The sequence below is a fragment of the Nestor notabilis genome, unplaced genomic scaffold, assembly GCF_000696875.1.
Source record: "Nestor notabilis isolate BGI_N333 unplaced genomic scaffold, ASM69687v1 scaffold28672, whole genome shotgun sequence".
Lineage (NCBI taxonomy): Eukaryota > Metazoa > Chordata > Aves > Psittaciformes > Psittacidae > Nestor > Nestor notabilis.
In genome coordinates, this window is record NW_009920153.1 from 18592 (window position 1) to 39091 (window position 20500).

General features: G+C 37.4%; 1 protein-coding gene across 1 annotated transcript in view; it reads right to left on the reverse strand.

The window, feature by feature from the left end:
* The window catches only part of APBA2 (amyloid beta (A4) precursor protein-binding, family A, member 2), a gene marked incomplete at its 5' end in the record, with an annotated part of 26740 nt that extends 6855 nt beyond the window's left edge, over positions 1–19885 (reverse strand). The window contains 9 exons of the mRNA XM_010010553.1: positions 563–682; positions 1456–1668; positions 3730–3909; positions 4640–4825; positions 10995–11081; positions 12655–12690; positions 14430–14575; positions 18630–18666; positions 19805–19885. Of these exons, the coding sequence (XP_010008855.1) occupies positions 563–682; positions 1456–1668; positions 3730–3909; positions 4640–4825; positions 10995–11081; positions 12655–12690; positions 14430–14575; positions 18630–18666; positions 19805–19885 (1086 nt within the window). The remainder of the gene's footprint in view (positions 1–562; positions 683–1455; positions 1669–3729; positions 3910–4639; positions 4826–10994; positions 11082–12654; positions 12691–14429; positions 14576–18629; positions 18667–19804) is intronic.
* Positions 19886–20500: the final 615 nt, after the last annotated feature.

The following is a 20500-nucleotide window of genomic DNA, read 5'->3' on the forward strand; positions in this document are numbered from 1 at the left end:
TGCAGCGTGCAAAGAAGGGATACCTGGGCCACAACCTGTACGATTATTTGCAGTGAGAGGTGTTTAGTTTTAAGAGGAGGAGGTCACAATTACATTCGCTTGCTCACTACCACATAATACAAATAAACTATGCACACCAGAAAAAAATTAAAAGTGTGTGCTGAAATTTAAAAACAAAAGAGAAACAGGACCAGAGCCAAGATTAGAATGTTGTAATTGTAAAAACCTGTTTCAGCATAAGTGTTCTCCTTGCAACTATGGCACAGTAATGATAGTTATACCTTAATTAGCTGATCCAGATATTGCATCAAACAATCTGGACTATAAATATTGTGGCTGTATTATGTGGGAAAATCCCTCAAGAATGGCAATAACTGTTCTCCTGATGTTGTCCATTTGCATTATATTACTGAGATGTGATTATAAGGTTTTGGTAAACCAAGGGATCACAGTACAAAAAGGTCATGTATGAGGATTTTTTCAATATTTCAGTGTGTTTCTTTTTAAAAAAAAAAACCAAAAACAACCAAAACCAAACCAATTACCAAACACAGAGACTTACAATTCCGTTCTGTACACTGAAGCCCAGCTGGTATTTTAAGTCTGGCCGTTTTATGAGGACAGTTGTAACAGGAGGGCAGCTGACAATGTTCAGTTTGACTTGTGTTTGATTCTTGAGACCCTGTAAGATATTCCAAAGTTAATATTTCTAAAATACATCTTAATTTGCTCTTTCGTTAGTGGTTTCCTAATTGCAAGAGTGTAAAGCACTTGATCTAAGAAAGAACAGCTGGTGGTGTTAACTTAGAGATACTTTTCCCTGTTTCATTTATCTCACAAGCTGTTTGGCCCAACAAAACATCAAAACTTTGCCTTCAATAACTATAGAAGCTTCTAGAAAAGTTTTCAAGAGAAACCAAAACTGACCACATCTTGCCTTTTACCCCTGTCTGGCTAATTAATCTCCTGATGCTACTCTTGGTAAATCTGCACAGACACTAGATGTAGTCTCAGAGATTTCATTGTTCTTGGGAATCTTCATATACTCACTTGATCTGTCCTGCAGTCTACCAGTCCCATCCATTTCCTCTAAATGGCACTCAAAGAAGCATAGTAGATTTTAATCCTGATTTTAATTTGGAAGCTGTGGGGAATCCTGAAACTTAAGATAACTAAAGTAACTTCATTTAGGCAAGTTTTTCAGACCTGGACCCGTTTGTTACTAGTCCAGTAACAAAGCTGCAGTCCAATTCTCCAGTCCTAAATTTCTGTTCATTATCACACCTGAATCTCTGTTTCCAATTCTACCTTTTGCTAGTGACAAGACTACTTTTTGGGGTTTTTTTTCAGTGATATGAAAAATCGTATCTGCTGGAGATCTACAGGATCTCTTGTCAGAATATTTCATCTCTGCTGGCTTAAAATCTACAGCATATAGTTTTAAGTTTGGGGTACCTTTATGATCCCTTGGCATGTTGCAAGAGGTAGACCAACTAAACTGGTCCCATTAATGGACATAATTTGGTCTCCAATGCTTAGTTTTCCTGAACGGGCTGCAGGGCCTCCATTCATCATGTTAGCCAGGATAACGGTGGGTAGAATAGATCCCCATCCAGATTCCACAATCACTACCCCAAGAATTTCTCCTTTCTGCTTTTCTAGCTGGAGCTGCAATTAGAAAGAAACAAAACAAAACAAAAAACCACACTTTTTTTGCTTGGATTCATCTAAATTTGAGCACTAACATCTCAGTTGTTCCTGAGTAACACCTACAAATTACAAGAGTTCTATTCTTTGCCATTAGGTAATAACATGACTTCAAAAATGCTGTTAAAACTGTGTAACACATACCTATTTCTTTCCGGGGATATCATCCACTTGTTTGTTGAAGGTCATGTAAGTCCTTATAGTAAGAAGGAAACTAACACAGCGGTGAACTCTATAGAAGTGGTGGAACTGAATAACCAATGAATAAATGAATGCCAAGGAAGTTTTATCCTTCTTGGAACCTGTCAGCCTGTAACATTTTGTGGCTAAGGCAATGCCTGGAAGTTCAGCCCTACTTCTGCCATCAGCTCAGGTTGTCTCTCGATTTCCGGGTTTGTCTGTCCTTATTTTCAGGCAAAGATCTCTTATTATTGTTGTTATTACTATTATTACTATTATTATTAAATATACTTATGCCTAACATGTTTATCTAAGACCACTGATGTGCTGATGTAATGTAAATGATGACTTCTTCTCAAATATGGTGATGTTAACTGTTTAGTAATCATAGCTTATCTAACTTTTACAGGAGTAAGAGTTTAAGGAGAGAACATACTCTTTAACAAAATACTGGGAATTATTGTCTTTCAAATGTGGAAGGACAGGGACATCTGTACTTACAGGAATCATAAAGGCCAGCTGACTTTTGCTGAAGCTATCTATCAAGACTTTAAACCAACCAGTATGCCATAACTCTTTCATTGTTCAGATACACATAAAGCAATAGGAAGCAAAGAAGCCACAAAAATAATAACCTTCTTAATCACTTTGACATGCGATACATTTGTGTTTTTCTGTTTGATGCTAAGTTAACCAAGATTTGCTGAACTGAATTTTCACTTGTTTGCTACAAGAGAAATATTTTGTCATGCTTATATGCACATAGAATCATAGAACAGTTTGGGTTGGAAAGGACCTTAAGACCATCTAGTTCCAACCCCCATGCCATGAGCAGGGACAGCTCCCACTAGACCAGGAGAAAAAGTATGGCCATTTATAGCTAAAATTAATTTATGTCACATAAAATTGATCATTCCCCCTGGACTGGATCCTTTAGTCCAGTGGGTTGGCACATAATGACTACATAAAAGCCCTCTACTGGTATCTACTGACTGCAGGCACATAAAACCACACATCAAATCATAACCTTTCTATCTGAAGGTATAGGTGGAAAATGCTCTCTTCGCAAGAACATGTATGCTGTATAAAGAACGTGTAATGCCAGAAGAAAGGAGTGTAAGTAGGAAAGTTGTGACTGAATGATTAAGCAATCTGCAATTCTTCTCCAAGCAAGACAGACTTGGAACTCTGCACAGAAACTCTGACTTTTGGAACATGGGCCCAATCCCTACCACACTGCAGCAATACAAACCAAAGCAGAATCTGGGTGCAGCTGCACTCACCTTATTCTGGTTTGGAATACTCAGACAGTGACTTTTGTATGAAAAGCAAATTACGTGGTGTTGCAGAGAAAGAATCCATGCCCTTTCATGCATTATGAGTTTAAAACTCTATTTCATGTAGCAGTTTTTCTGATGTTCTAGTAGGGGAAGAGAAATTGGTCTGCTCAGTGCCACAGCATCCTGGACTTGCGGTCATTGTATCTATTAAGTATGAAATTGTTTACAACGTGCATTAAAATGGATTGTCATCTCTCTCTCTGTATCACTACATTGGTGAAATGTAAAAACACTTTACACTGTGTACTGTGAGTAGCACAGAGCTTATCTATGTCAGATGTAAATGTACTTTATTACTTTTTTGATGAATACCAGCAGAAAGACCCTGAAAATGGAAAGAAGAAATTATAAAACTTATAAAGCTGGTTTAGTAGCACAGAATTGAAGCAGCGATGCATCTTGAGATGTAGGAATCCTCGAAATGCCAGAAGATATTTCCATGTGAACTTCATTCCTCTGAAAAAACAGATCAATCTGAAATGAAATTGCAGAACTAGTTTACCTCTTTGCAGTTTTCTGAATTGGAAAAATGTATGAGATCATCATTGTACATCTCTTGGGTATTGATGATGTCACTGTACTCTTTTTGACTGAGATCCTCTGGGTTAATTCCATTGGCTCTTAAAAACTCTTGATAAGCCACACTGAAAGCCTGACCGATTGACTGGGCTATCAGCTGTGCCTGGAATGTAGAACAAAACACATCTTGGAGAAAGGACTGATAACCAATTTACCACTGAAAAGTAAGAAACAAGAGATATATTGGATTTTAAGACAAAGTCAAAATACAGGATCCTGCAAAGTTGCTATGTTAGTATGGATATAAAGTCACTTTAAGGTCAGTTACATCCAAAATCAAATTGCAAACTCCATTTACAAACCCTGCTGATCTGCTTTCACCACGACATTGCAGCAGCAAGCAGCCATATGCTGTTTATGTACCCATTCCAATAAACACTGGAGAGCACTGGCTTTGTACCAATAGGGAATATAGCTTACAGAAAAGACTGCCACAAACCCTGCTTCTGAAAGTGATGAGAGAAGGGATGCTCTGCTTGCACATGCCTCCGCAGACATGTGTGCACTGATGATTTTGGTTGTCATGTCACCAGCTGCTTCTGACTGTAACCAAAGAACTCGATTTTTTTAATTGGTATGACAGTAATGATATTAAAAGCTGTTCCTATATAATGGTGGTCACAAATGATTAAGTACTGCTTAACTACACCTGTATCTCAACTGAGATGTGAGTACAGACAAACAACTGGCTAAGGTTTCCACAGATAGATTACCTGTAGCTTCAATTAGAAAAGATCACTAACAACAAAAATTCATTCAAGAAATTAGATGTAATTTCAGAGATTCTCTAAATGATGTACGTTGTTTAAATAAGTTTAATTCCATTTACTTACATCCTCTGATTCAAAGACATGGCATATCATTTTGTACTGCTTCTTTCCTTCTTGAGCACCAGGTGTTGTTTCAATACAGTCTTGAGAAGCTGATCTGGGCATGCGACGCCGCGCCATTAGAACCACAATGTTACCAATATCTGCAATATATGAGATTGTGCGCAGCGCATGGTCCATCATTGTTTCCTACATAAAGCAAATAGAAATAAAATCATTCTTCACACATGCCTGCTGTTATTCTACAGATGCTGTATCTTCCCTCTCCTTGATGGCCTGTTGCCTGAGAATGACAAAAGCTACAGATGCACTTCCTATAACCTCAGGTCTGACACTCCCTGTGCAGTCCATGGGCCTGGACTCCAGCTGAAGGCATAGTGGCTCTTCAAGAAATTGGCTTTGACAGAAATGCTGTCTGAGCAAATACAACATGGTTCCTACTGTAAAGCAATAATGAAGATCTATAGTAATGTTTTACAACCACTTTCGTGTTGTTGGAAAATTATGTTTCCCTTTTATATTGGTTTTGCTGAATGCAACAGATGCATTTCATAATGACAGAACAGGTTTTAGAGAAGTCACATGTATATGTGTATGAGAAGATGTTACAATTTCCCAGTTTTTCTTTAATCACATCCTATAATAGCTATAATATCTAAGGTAACATTTTCTCAATTCTTACTTTGCAAACAGCTATGAAGGGCAGTATTTCACCTTCTCTGTAGGTGAAATTATTAGTACTTTTTTCTGTCTACCTACATTCCTCAGATCAGTTTGGAGGGAACTGGTCTAGCATATGGGCTCACAGTCAAAATCTTATTCCAGTCAGTGTCATTAGGCTGCATTTGGTTGTGCTAGGATAACCCAACTCAGAATAGCCACTGCCTATGAGAATGAATTGAAGTGGAAACATGTCCAAGGTTCATCCTAATGAACATTTCTTATTAAGAACACATGAAGAGTACTAAATATAAAAAGCCTCTGTCACAAATCCCTGAGCTCTGCATCCTTTTAATTACTTCAGCCTTTTAAACTCTTATTTTACTTTCTGCTATTAGCAGGGAAATCCCAACCTACTACTTCCAAATGTGTTTCTCACAGGAATGTATGGTTATTCAGTGGCTTTGATTAAGTAGGGACTTAAGTAGGGACTGTAGTGGTAGGACAAGGAGTAATGGGTTTAAACTTAAACAGGGGAAGAAGTTCTTCACAGTGAGGGTGGTGAGGCACTGGAATGGGTTGCCCAAGGAAGTTGTGAATGCTCCAACCCTGGAGGCGTTTAAGGCCAGATTGGGCAGAGCCTTGGGTGACATAGTTTAGTGTGTGGTGTCCCTGCTCATGGCAGGGGGGTTGGAACTAGATGATCTTAAGGTCCTTTCCAACCCTGACTATTCTATGGTTCTATGATTCTATAAGTATTGAGTTACCTTGGACAAATGAAAACTGAGTGCATATTTGTAGCCAGAGAAGAAAATGTTGTCACTAAACTGGTTTTATTTCAGATATTACTATTTTATCTTTTGTTTCCAATCTCCAATTCATATATTCAATATTAATTGTTTCGTATATGAAAGAGCAAAGACTACCCAGTAGGAAGAAACTTCAAGGACACTAAGGATGAACTTGCAGTAAGTTTTATTATTTCTGAACTCAGCATTAAGTATAAATAAATTAGCAACAGCTACCAGTCTCATTTTCATTAGAAGGTTGCTATATGTAAAATAATGTTATTTTAATGAACTATGTATGTGACATCAAAATCAAAGGATTTTGATATAGTTAAGGCTGCAAAGATAAACAGAACCATACACTTGCTTACACCAATGTTTTGGACAATTATTTATACCTTCATACAGGTTTTACTCAAGATCCTGTATAAGCAACCTGATTTCTCCTTAAAAAAAAAAAAGCCACAACTTCTCTAAGTTTTATTGATCAAACTGGCTGAGGATGTCCCCTCTCCCTCACCCTCTTCCCCAGCTAAAAACAGCCACCAAATTCTTCCTGAGTTGGAATTTAAAAATACTTACTGAATCAATTTGTTTCGCTTTACTTTGTGATCTCTATTAGTTTTAAGTCAGTAACTTGCTTTCTGGTGTCTAAAATATCTTTGGTTTTGGCCAAGACTGAGGTTGTGTCTGCTGCTTATGGCATCTGCTTGAATATATATGTGGGTATTTCTAAAGTGAAGAAAGAAGAATCAGCTACAGGTTTTTGGTTGTTTTGGTTTTCTTTTTAACTAAGAAGGCCTTTTTTGGTTTTTTTTGCTAGTGGCTCTTGATGTGTACCAGAATATCCCATTGGGGAGCATGAAGTCAGTTTTCATCTAAATCATACTAGACGACTGAGATACCCTCCTTGCTGTGTCTGTGGTGGCAGGGTTTCCCTTGATACCCAATCTTCCAAAAAAAAGATATAATGCAGTATGAGGCAATACACGATTTTCATCCTTTATATAAGCAGCAGCATCCTTTATGTAAGCAGCTAGGTATTAGTTTGCCATTAGTTGAACAAATCTCTAAGGCCTAAGAGAGAAAGATTTTCTCAAGTCAACAAGAGTAATTATTTTAACCATTTCAGTACAATTTAACTTGACAGAGAAAAATATAGATACTCATTTACTTACAACCACCTGTCTTACTGAAGAGCATCGCTATCCATAAAATTATTGTAATGATTCTTCTCAGAGTTGAAATGAAATGTTCTGTGCTTATCCCTAATCTGTGAAAAGTGATGCTGGTTAAGAGATGGTTTGAGGGATGCCTCTGAGGGTTGCAGGGGCTCAGGATTAGAGCACTTATCTCAGAATGGAAAAATGTTTTATAATGGACATCTCAGCAGGATCTTAGCGGCTCTGCAGTGATAATTACTTTTCAGCAGCCTGCAGTAAGTGTTCTGTAAGGGTGTAATTGGACAGGCAGTGTACACAAGAGTGAATGGACTGGGAAAATGAATGCATTTAATCTCACCTGCCAAGAAAGTTTTTCTGTCCTTGCCATCACACAGAAGTTGCACCAAATTTGTTGTGATATTTTGGTGGGTTTTTTGGTTGTTGGTTTTGTGTTGGGCTTTCTTATTTGTTTTGTTTGTTGTTGTTTTGTTTTTTTTAATTAGGATTAGGAATAAGCAAATAACATATAGTGACTGTAAACGTGTCTTTTCTTTTGACTTACTCGTGACTTGACGTTTTCCTTTCTCACTCCATATTCCCTTCCACTCTATTTTCCATTACCATTATCTCATTTTCACTTTCCTCCTTTGTTACTTTCCCATGAATCCCTCCATCTCTGCTTCTCTATCCTTTACCACATGCCCCCTCTAGGCCCATCCGTTCCATCCTTGTCATCTTTATATTTGTCCTTAGAAATTCAGCCTCTCTCTTTTAGCGTTTATCAAAACCTCTACCTTCTGTCCAGATTTCCCTTTCTCAGTATCTCCCTTCCTTTCTGTGGAACTCTCTTGAAACCCAAAGAACACCTGAAGGAGGAAAACCTAAGCAATTTTCCAAGCTTTCAAGTGATGTAGTCATGTGGGAGTGTGAATTACGCAACCTAAAGAGTCAGCCGATTTTATGGAACCAGAGGCTCTGCACATACACTTTTGTGACCTCTGTATCTGTCTTTTTCTCTGCTAGTTTCAGTAACTAAATGCATAAGCAACTTAAAAGTAGCAGGGATGCCATTTCCTAGTGTTGCTGAGGGCAACAGAATCACAGAGCTGGCCATGTTCTGATGTGGCAATACACCTCACTGTTGCTACTCAGCATTTTGAACCCTCCTGCCTGCCATTGTATAGTATTGAATAGTACATTTTAAATCAGCTGCTATCTTACGTGAGCTATCCAATGCTACAGGTGGATTAAAACATGGATGGCACACTGCAGAAATAGGTTTTATATAATTGATAAAGCCGTGAAAGAACAGATTGTCTCTGCCAGCTGCCACAGCAGCTGAAATGGACCTATGGTAATTAACACCAGTCAGGAAACTTCACTAGCACTGAAAAATATTACCAAGCCAAAAATGCTAAAGCATGCCAGCAGCAATGCTAAAAAGACATGGGAATAAGTCTTACAGCTCTCTGAAATCCACTGTAAAAATAAAGCAAGCAAAAAACCCAGGGCAAACTCCAGAGAGCTTGTCACTATAGTAATTTCCAATATTGCTATTGTCATCTAGTGGAACAGCTCATACTAGACACCATTCCTCATGGTGCACTGTATTTTGTATCACTGGAAATCTCAGGGGAATCGGGAGAATAAGATAACAGTTACTTTGACAAAGTGTTTATGGTCTGCCTCAAAGGACTTTCCTTTTTTATGTTTAAAAGGGTTGGTGTCTAGCTGAAATGCTGAACTATCTATCTAAAGAAGGTAAAGAGTGACTTCCACTAAGACTAATCCTTACTCAACAAAGAGAACTTAGCTATTTACTGCCATACATTCCAACAATAAACTGTTCATTCATCAGTAACTGTCTGTAGTCATTGTTAGACTGATCATTACTAGTATTTTATTTTCTGCTAATGCAAAAAGTAGTCATAAACTCTGATAATATACATTTTGGATGATCACATCTACCAAGAGGTCAAAAAAAGGCTTAGCCATAAAAATAGTGGTATTGGTTATCATGGATGATTTATGGATAGCAGATTGTAAATACTGCTGCCCATTTTAGATGGGATATTCTACTCCTCATCTGGCTCCATCTCTTGGGAGTTCTAGTGACGTGTTAAGGACATCTGCTTACGTTAAAAGAAAAATCATCCATTTCCTGAAGATGCTATCGTTACCCTCACATTAAAAGACAGTAATGCTCTCTTAAATTTCAGGAAGAAGTAGTTCCCTCATGCTTTGCATTGTTAGGAAAACAGATTATATGCTAATTGAAAGAAAAAAAAAATCCTAAATGTAGAGTGCTACATTTATCTTTATTGAAGTATCTCTATGTCCTACAGTTACAGCTCATTTCTTCAGTTAGTCATGTTTCTGAACTCTGATCTTACACAACAAGATATAAGTTCAATAACCATTTACTCTTTCCATCTTTCAAGTTGTATATTAAACTACTGAACAGTACTACATCAAAGAAACATGCTTGTGAGTCTTCCTCTGCTCTTTATATTGCCGTCTATATGGCAATATATCAGAAATAAGTACACTCTCAGAAATTTTTTAGCCTGCTTGTAGCTCTTGTAAATAGACCATATAATCTAGAAAATACTATGAGATAAAAGCCTTATGTAAGTAAACAGGTGATGTGTGCTACCTCTGTGCCATGAACATTCTCCACCAGAAGAAAACACTTGATTTGACATGATTTACTTTTGACAAATCTGTACTGACTCTTGCTCATCTCCACTCACAAACTGCCTACAAAGGGTCTGTTTGTTTTGGTAGCTTTCTGACAGTTGAACTTATCTATAGTCTTTGGTATGTCCTGCTACTAAATAGAAAGGATTAAATATTACCTTCATCAGTTCTAGAAGAGCATCATTGAAAGAATAGCATAAGGTCACTCCATTCTTCCAAATACTACAGGATAAATTTTCTGATCTTAACTAAGCACTTTCAAAATGGTTTGTTCTTTAATGTAACTTCAGGACTTACCATTTCTCAACTGCTGTTAGCTGCGTACAGCAGAATTTTTTAATGAAAACTAAAGCAAAAATATCACTGAAATTTCCTTTGTCAAAGACAATTCTCGTAAGAATGAACATTTAAAGACTTTCTGCAAGTATAATAAATGTCTAAGAGATCTTGTGAGATTATTATACCATCGGGATCCATGTATAAATTATATGTATTTAATTGTAAATTCCTTTAAAAAACATCATACGAAAAGCGCCTCTTCTTGTATAGAGATAGATATATATATATGTATTCCTAGATGATGAGGCTGATTGTTACTGTGGTCTCCAGACTCTTCTTTAATATGAATAATTAATAATTTACCTTAGGCAAAGAGGATGGTAGCTCAGATGTGATTTATGGAAAAATTGGAGGTTACATGTTAAAAATAGCTTATTCAAGGCAGCAAATTACTTCCCTGTTAGGCTGTAAATTTGGGTATTGAAACTGCAGCACGTGTGCGTTCTTAAAGACTTTTGAATCTTTCCTAAATTGAATTATAGATCTCTGCAACATGCAGACATTTTCCAGTACATCAAATAAGCAGAACTAATGTCAGTATTACCATATTGGCAAATGGCAAGTGATACAACAATAGCAGATCTAACGCGACTCTTTCTAAATATTCTTGCAACAGCGAATTTATCCAAATTTAGTAAATTTCCACGCTAACAGTATAAGAGCACAGTGTAACTCAACATTATTCTTGAAGAGTTAATCATAACTTACCTGTGTGTCTGCATTTAAAACTTTGATTCTTTGCGTGGAGATGAACAGATCCACTTCAGTCAAGGCCTGGGAATCTCCCTCTGAAGTCTAAAAGACAGATGCTTTGTTACAAGGGGAATTTTCATTTCCCCTTTAGAATGACGAATTCACTGGTCACTTCGAGCATAACATGATTTGAGGCAAGCACACTGTTAAACTGCTACACACAGCTATTCAAAGGTGTTTCTAAATACATGCAAAGAATGCATATAAAAAGTGAAGCATACTAATTTTGTGGAGCCTGTGGGACTGACAGCTCAAGTATTAAATTTCTATTTATAGCCAGAAAAGGAGGAAGAGCATGGCTGTTTCTTCCCCACTGTCTCACTGGTGCACTTCAGCACTTGAGGTGCTGGAATTTAGAAAGTAGAACTGACTTAGTCCCCATCAGCTGCTTAGCCCTGGCCATCTTTCGTGAGCTCACCAAAAGAAGTGCAGGCTGGTGCTCAGTACTGTGGTGGGGTTTAGAGCGTTTTAGATTTTAGGTTTTTTCCTATAAAGAGCTGAGTGCTGCACAAGTATTTCTCTTAAATCACAGAAAGCCATCAGCTGACTTTTAGACCTCAGCTTCTGAGCACCACTCACTAGGGAAGCAGTTCCATATCCCATAAGAAAACGTGGTCACAGAGCAAGCAGGATTACAGTATAATGCCACATCCCTTCCTAAGTGTGAGTCTTGGCTTTGCTTATGTGAGAAAACAGAAGAAAAAGTGGCAAAGCAGCTGCTACCTCTCAGTGAAGCATCATCCAAGAGCTTACCTAATATTCTTGAGTTCCAGCAGGAACCTATTTATTCCTCCAGGCTATTTGTCCCCGGTGCACTACTGCAACTGGTATTTGGCAGCAACTGTGCTAACACTCTCAGAATAAAATGGCCACAGAATGTATCACCCTGTGCTAAAGACAGGCATCAGTCTCCAGGTCAGAGACTGGTTCTTTGGTGGAACAGTGCAAGAATAATGTATTTGCTGCTCTTTTCTGTAGTTATAAAGGCTTAGCTATGCCTGTGATTGATTCAGATTAATCTGAATTAAGTCTCATCCAGCAAAATACAAAGCACGCATGTACTCTGGCAGAGATTACTTGGATTGAGTTCATCCAAGCCCATCACAAAGAGCAAGATTCATTTTAGTGATAAATTTGTCACCTGTATTTAGTTAACTGAAGTATAGCTTTTAACGGAGTAAAATGTCTCCAGTATGAAATCTTCCAGCTACTACCTGGTAAATTTATTTTATTTCTTTTTAAATATCAACAATAATCTAATAAATATACAGTAAGTCACAGGCACAAAAAATACATCTTAGTGCTTTGGTTAGTAAAATAAAAATAAGCATTACATTAAAAAAAATCTCCCAGATAACACTAGCTATATATTTGGACTAAACAAATCACAGGTATCCAACAGAAGAAGAGCAGCAGACAGGCACTCCAGCAAATGAATGAAGAAAATGAGTTCATTTTATTCCATCCAGTGCTCTACTACTTAATGAAGAAGAAACCAAAATGACAGCTTTATGAGAACCCATAGTGACACAGCACTGAAGCGAGAACACACAGGAGAACAAGTACAACAAAAATGTAAGTAAACATCAGCATTCAAGAAAAACAGTTTACACACCGCTTTTTTCTTGATTTTAGCCGCCTTTTGCATCCTCTGAGGAGCAGCATAAAAAAAAAAGAATGCAGACAGATGTACACACAGAGAAAGAGAGAAGACAGTGTGGGAAGTCGGGGAGACTTTCTCACTGTGAATCCAGACTTAAAAATTTGGGGATAGTGGGAAAAGGATGTGCGAGAGAGAAAGCTTTGTTTATACCTTATGCAGTTGTCAAGCATAATTGGGTTTAATGACATTATGCATGTTGTCAATTGATAACAAAAAATTTGGTACCAAAGAGTGTTACCTGCTAGCAGCTGCCTAGAACATTTATCCTGCTAAACGTACAGCAGTCTAAAATGACAGTACTTGCACTATTTTAGACTTAAGGTATACTATTTATATCAATCACATGTCTACATGTAATTTGTTGAACAAAATAGAATAGTCAAGTATCCCTGACAGAATAGGACTGCTATTAATTAATACATGAAACAGTTTTTAGGGAGTTAATTGCAATCAACAATTACTGCTTGAGACATCACATTAGGCTAAATAGGAATTCAAAGGTGTGTAAAGTTGAATGATCTAGACCTTTCTTGCCTTCCACTTGTTTCTAAATGCCAAATCAAACATCAGTCTCTTGCTAAGTAACTGATTTTCCCAATCCCAAAAACAAGCATTGACAAAGCACGTAATTTTTCTATTAACATTTAAATCTACCTCTTTCTAACCACGTGCTTATTCAGTCCTCAACATAAGAACACGGAGCTGTTGGAGCAAGTCCAGAGGAGGCCACAAGGATGATAAGGGGGCTGGAGCACCTCCCGTATGAAGACAGGCTGAGAAAGTTCAGCCTGGAGAAGGCTGCATGGAGACCTCATAGCAGCCTTCCAGTATCTGAAGGGGGCCTACAAGGATGCTGGAGAGGGACTCTTCTTTAGGGACTTGAGTGCTAGGACAAGGGGTGATGGGTTCAAACTTAAACAGGTTAAGTTCAAGTTGGATGTAAGGAAGAAGTTCTTTACCGGGAGAGTGGTGAAGCACTCAAACAGGCTGCCCAAGGAAGTGGTGAATGCTCCATCCCTGGCAGTGTTCAAGGTCAGCTTGCACAGAGCCTTGGGCAACATGGTCTAGTGTGAGGCATCCATGGCAGGAGGATTGGAACTAGGTGATCTTAAGGTCCTTTCTAACCCAAACCATTCTATGATTACAATTCTATGAGGAATTTACAGCAGATCCCCCAAAAATTGTGAAAGAAAAAGCTCCTACTTGGATTATTAACCAGAAAAGGCATTTTTTTTAAACAGCTATATGATACAGTCTATGCTACATTATTTACCCAGAAATTATTCACTATAAATAACACCAAATCCAAACACAGTATTAATGAATCTTCTTGTCCTAAAAAAGTAATAATTCAATATACTGAGAGTAATCTTACAATTTGTAGTAAGTTAAAGGAATTAATGAAAGGCAAACCACATTCAAACAAATATCCTGTGCTTTTCCATTGGAATATTTACTAACTGCAATCTGCAATTTGTCTTGAATTCTCCATATAGCTTCCAAACAATTTTGAACAGACTCTGGAATAATTTATATTTTGTTCCTGAGAGATGCTGTATGTATTTTCATAATAAGCCCTGTAAATTAATGATATTTACAGTACTATATCCATACATACTCATGTAAGTGCATTTCAGAATAGGCTTGAAGCTGCAGATCCTGTACTGGTTAAGAGATCAACTGTCGAAAGATCAGAGAGTATTCTACAAACCATAAAAATACCCTACCTTAACACGGCTCACTGCCTCTTGGGCCTGCATCATTCTTATGTTTTTGGAAGGGTTGCGCTCAGAGAGCAGCTGTGTAGAGCCCAGGTAATTGGCTGCAAAGATGATTCCATCAATCAGGTCTTCAGGTTCACAAGGTCCTGGAACTGACATGAGACACTTACAGTTACTGCCTTGCAAAAGACAGTAGAGAGATAAGAAATTGAATAAAGGCCACTGAGGCTTGAACAATCTTTTGAATACCTTTTCTAATATGAAACAGGTGAAGAAATCCAGAGTAAAATAAACAGTATTTTTCACTATAATTATTTTTTAAAAAACCCAAAACTTACTATCTGAACATACAGTATTTAAAACCTTGCATAATGGTTTGAATGTTGAATTCTAGAGGGAAATCACTGGAATTTTTTTCCTGTGCTGCACCAATAAACACACTGAAATAATTTGCAAGTCTCAGAAATGCTTTTATGGTAACTTTTACTGTTTCTAGGTATGACTCACAGAGCATGAGCCAAACTTCTGCTTGAATACACATTTGTGTTTCCACATTTTTTGAGATATCTGTGGATGTACACAGTCTCCAAATATTATCTCTGGTAAAAATACTGATGACCAATGAGCACAAAGGTGTACTTCACTTCAGCAAATGTCTGCCATGAAACAAAGTAAGCATCTTGATGCTGTTTAGGCATGTATAAGGCCTGAATTCAGAGACTGATAGAAAAATACAGGTCCTAGGCTGATGCAGATTGTATAAAGTGAGAGCTGGAGAAACAGCTTCAGTTCAGAAGTTCAATAAAATGTTCAGTCTAGTCAATGGCATCTGCACAACAGGTCACAGAGCCTTTTCCTCTGGAAGCAGGAAAGTCACAGAATGCACTTAGGGAAAAGGAGCAAACCGAAAGAGTATGAAAACTCTCATGTTAAAAGGTGAGGAAAACAGTGGAACTTTAAACAACTTGGTATTTTTTACATTTTAGCCTTCATTCAACAAAATGCCTTTGCATACACTTAGTATCGACTGCACAATGACTTTGGTGAAAACTGCAATTCTTAGTAAAAATTCTAATTCTAATTACTACATCAAGCAAAGACTAAAAATCTAAGAGTCTGCAGGATTGAGTAACAAGAAAAGTTGTGCTGGTTCTTTAAAACCCATCAGTCCCTTAATACACTACTTTTCCATCCAAAAAGCTCTGGCTGAACTCAGGAAAGCTTGTTTTCTCTTCAGTTACTCTCAGAACTGTCAAATTTGACCCACTTCTGGTTATATCGGTGCTTTGTACATCTTTGAGCAAGACTTTTTTCTTGATTTCTAAGTGTCATTGATAGGCTATGTCACAGGCACTTTCCTTTCAAAGACATGTGCAGATCTATGAAATGGTAATCACCACCATACCTTAGAAGTCTGTGAAATTAATGAGTGTTAGAAAGAAGCAACTCGTGTCTTGGCTGTTTAGTGACAGCAATGGTGTTTTTAACTAATTTGTCTGGAAAACTTCTTGAACATGGAAGTAACCTATGGCTTTAAGCAATTTTATAATCCTAATTTTATTTATTTAGATTCTTTAAAGATTGGGGTTTTTTGGTTGGGTACGGTTTCATCATCTCTTCATAGCATTAGAAAGTGATTTTTTGCAGAATCATTATGCTAGCAACAAAATCTGCAGCATCATGTATGAAACAACTGCATGTATAAAATGCTTATAGCAACAGCTATACAGGAAAAAAAAAAAGGCATTTCCAACATACATTTTCCCATCATGAAGGCGATGTAAGCAATTGTCAGGTAAAATAAGACATCTGTTGGAAGGATGGAATGGTATTGAAAATTGCCAGGGTCAAATTGGGTTACCTGAGTGTTTTCTTCCCTTACCTCTGACTGCTTTAAATAATATAAAAATGCAGACTTGGCTGAGGTCCCAGCTCACCAGAGCACTTAAGGATGCCCTTGACTTTAAGCATGTGTAAGGCTTAGTAATGAGGAAGGGAAGAAGAGAGAAATAGATTTGAAACTTGAAGATTAGTCTGATGTGAACAAAGACTGGATTTTCATGTAGCGTATTGGTGCTTAAACGTTAGGTAACTATTTCTGAAAAATCTAACTGCAAATTTCTGCACTGTCTTATCAATGCAATAGAGATTGCTTGGTTTTCTGCTGATCTATTAATGCAACAAGTATAAACGTATATCTAGACTAAGTAGACTAAGCCTAAACATTTTTAAATTAACTTAGCTTTTGCAGTCATCAAGTAAGAAAGAGAATATTAATTCAACAATTCAGCAAAATGATTTTTAATAATCTGTTAGGAATATATTTTTATATTTATCTGGTAAAGTCATGTGTAAACCGAGGATTCAGACAATATTTAGAAACTGAGCTCAGAGCACAGAAGCAATTTCAACTTTCTGCTGAGAACCATCATACTCCATGAAGTGACTGAGACCTTAGGGTGTGTGGCACTGCAGCAGATTTTGCGTAAGGAGTAAATGGACACAGGGCATATCTCACCTTGCAGAACGGCTATCTACAAGTTCCATATTTTGGCCCATTTCTTTACTTCATCATGGTTGTTACTGTACAAGGGAATCAGATTTATGGTGATAGGACAAATACAGAAAGCAAAAAAGCCAGAACCCCTGAACATGGAACTGATTACCACTGCAAGCATGTAATGCTACTACTACTGAAACAATTCTAATGGCAAAAGGACACATTTCTAATATCTTTTGGGCCTGTTATTTAAGTGAGCTACGTATTTATTTGTATCAGACAGTGCCATATAATACCTGGAATAGAAAAAACTTCATAGTTCACTTACCCACACATACTGTGCAACTATATAAAAAATCAGAGAAAACAATAGAACTAAGCAATAGAACTAAAAAGGAAAGTTTGATGCCATCTAAAAGAGTATACTGGCCCCTTCCCAACAGAGCAGTGAGATGACTGGTAAAGAAAGAAAAAGACATAACCTTTTTATCCCAATAAAATTAAGATGTGCAGTTGTATCTGCAAACCCTGTGAGGGGTGAGTTTTCTAGTCTGTTCTAGAGCTCTGCTCATGTTGGCCTTCCTTTATAGTTGCACGCTGTAGAATCAGTAGATGTGTATTACTAAGTATCACTTGATTTCTTGTCTCCACCACCTTTGGGGAATGCCTTTAATTTACCTCTATTTAGGGCCCATTATCCAGTACCATGCCACGCGTTACATGTGATTTCCTTCAGATGCTAATCTGTGTGAAAAGAGCAACCTCTGAACTTCCCATTTACTCTAGCTCTTCAAGGAAATTACTAAAAATAGAAGTTGCTAGTCAAGCTGGTGAGATCAGGGAATAGCAGAATGTTATTCTAAATTGCAGCACGTTTTCCCTGAGTTAAGAATGGCATTAGAAATTAAGTTTTTAACTTTCATTTACCACTTCCATTGTGAGGAAAAGTGTGTTCATGGCAGATATAAGGGGTCATATCCTTGGAAGTTTCCTACTTTTCTCATGTTACAGTGTTAAACATTTCCTTTGTAGGAAGTGCTGTATGCCTTTTCCCCATACAAAGTTTTTCAGCTATCTCTGAACCAGGGAATGATAATGTTTTCAGTATAATCCCATTTTATCTCTGTCCACCTTTTTGTGTTAATAACAACTTATTTTTCTCCAAACAGAAAATACCTAACAGCAGTGCAAGGCAGACTGAAGAAAAACATGGAAGCATGGCTCTCCTAAACAGAGATTTACCCTATTTTTCATCACATCAACAGAACCTTTCATCTGTACTAACAACTGAGATTCCCAGAGTGCAGTAACAGGCATCACATCAAAGTGATACAGGGGCTGCTCTGAACAGTGAAATGACTCCTTCCTCTGCACAAAACCATAAAGAACAGGGTGTTCTTAATACGTTCATAAATCTCCACCCTGCTGGGGCCCACTGTTACCACCTTTTTTATCCCCCTTCCAGATTTGTAGCTGTCTCCATCTTCACCTTAACCATTTGAAAGCTCTACCTGCTCCTCCTTTTTATCACCACCAGGTTCCCATTGCCACAGGGAAGATGAAAATGTTAAATATTTCAATACTTAAACTTTTCAGCTGTATTCTCTTGGGTTTGAGAATGGTTTTTAGAACTGTGATCTTTAGAATATATTAGAGCATTTGCTTCCATTTTATCCTACTTGAACTATGGGTGATATAAAACTTACCATCAACAAAACTTGGAAATGAAGACACTTTCTTTGTCTGTTGAGAAACAAAAATGGTATAGCTGTAACAAAATAATTTTCACAAACTGAAGTGGATTCATCTTGTATTTGAACAGCTGACCACTGTTTAAAAAAATAAAATATCTCTGTGTAACTTCTGCATAGCTACTATTTAGGACAGTGAAACACATAGCAGTAATTACATAGTGCCATTAACCTGGAACCTCAAAGCATTTTAAGCAGATCACAGCATGCAATAAAATAAGGGAGGGTGGGGAGAAGAACATGAAAATTACCTAGGAAGTCAGCTGTGAAATGAGCAATACAAACCAGCAATTTCCAGTCCAATAGTATGTCCATTAGATCATATTGCCTATTAAGGATATTCCAAATTTCCAATTAAGAACATTTAACAGTATTTTACAAAGCAAGATTCTGGGTAAGTGATTGAAAAGAACCTGATTGCACAGTATGCTGCATTACAGTTAAATCTCAGCAGATGCCACAAAAGGGCTTGTTTTATGTTACTGTCTCTGTTCTCAATAAATAGATGTCATCCTTACATTTGCTGATCTTTTGCCAGCCTCCTCAGGCATTCCTATTTCCAGGAAAGAGGCTGATTTCTCCATTATGGAAAAAGGCTTTAGAAATGTGCCTCTTCGTTACCATAACAGGCTATAGGCTAAATATGTTATATGTTTTTGAGATAAGAGACTTCTGCTTTTAAGTTTGAATTTCATTTCACTGTGTTTAGCCTCAAGCATAACCTTATTCTGCATTCTTAGATGTCATATTTGCTCCAGTCTTCAGTGACAAGAGCAGGTCTGCACATCACTGCATTTTTTTCACAGTGGAAGCCAATTTCTATTTAATGCTACTTTTGCTCTCCAGTAATCCAGAAAGGTAATTTCTGAAGTGTTCTCCCCATTCTGTATGTCATCAGAAAATTTTACATTTGAGCACATACCATGAACACTCCTGTAAAATTTATGTGGCAGCATCAAATTCATGGGTACAGTTCAAAGACTTTTTGGAATATACAGACATGGTATTTATTGTCAGTTCAGGAAAAGAAACAGAGCTTAAGGACACGTGTGTGTGTGAGGGAGAAAGCTGACGATGCGGTATCTGCTGTCCACAGGAAAACAGGCAGCAGAACAGCCCAAGGTACCTACCTCAGGTGTGTTATTATTGTCCACTGGTCCATTGAGGTCTGAACGCTGTTGTTTCCTTGGCTGCTCTAAACCATTGCACATCTGTAAGAAAAAAGAGAAAAGATTTCAAATCCTTTTGCCCTCTGAAAAGCTTCAAAACAAAGTAGAGATTTCAGTGGAAGTCAATGGTGCAAAGATAGCCAGAAATTCATTTACCAGATAAAACTACATTCAGAAAATTTTATTAAAAATTTATAAAACATTAGCATATGAAGCTGTATTTAGCACATATTCTCCATTATTTCACAAGTTATTGGTCATGAAGCCTCATATTAAAATGTTGAGCTGTTTTATTATGAGAAAAGAATTACTTTGATGTAAACAAGAAGACATTTCCATTATCGTTAAGTACCAGTTAACAGTACTGATTTAAACTAATTTTATTCACATGAAATTAAGCCAAATGCTGACATGTTCAAATTGTTCAGAAACCAAAGTCAGAATTTTTAATTGTATTAATTCTCAGTACTGGACAAAATCAAGAGTAGTGCTAGTGGCCATCTCTGAACTAAACAGAATGCCAGCACTGAGTGTAGGATCCTGTGTTCATGGGATATCATAAGTCATCTAGGTTGGAAAAAATCTTTAAGATCATCAAGTAACCAAGCCAAGTGCAAGGTCCTACACCTGGGTCGGCACAACCCCAGGCACAGCTAC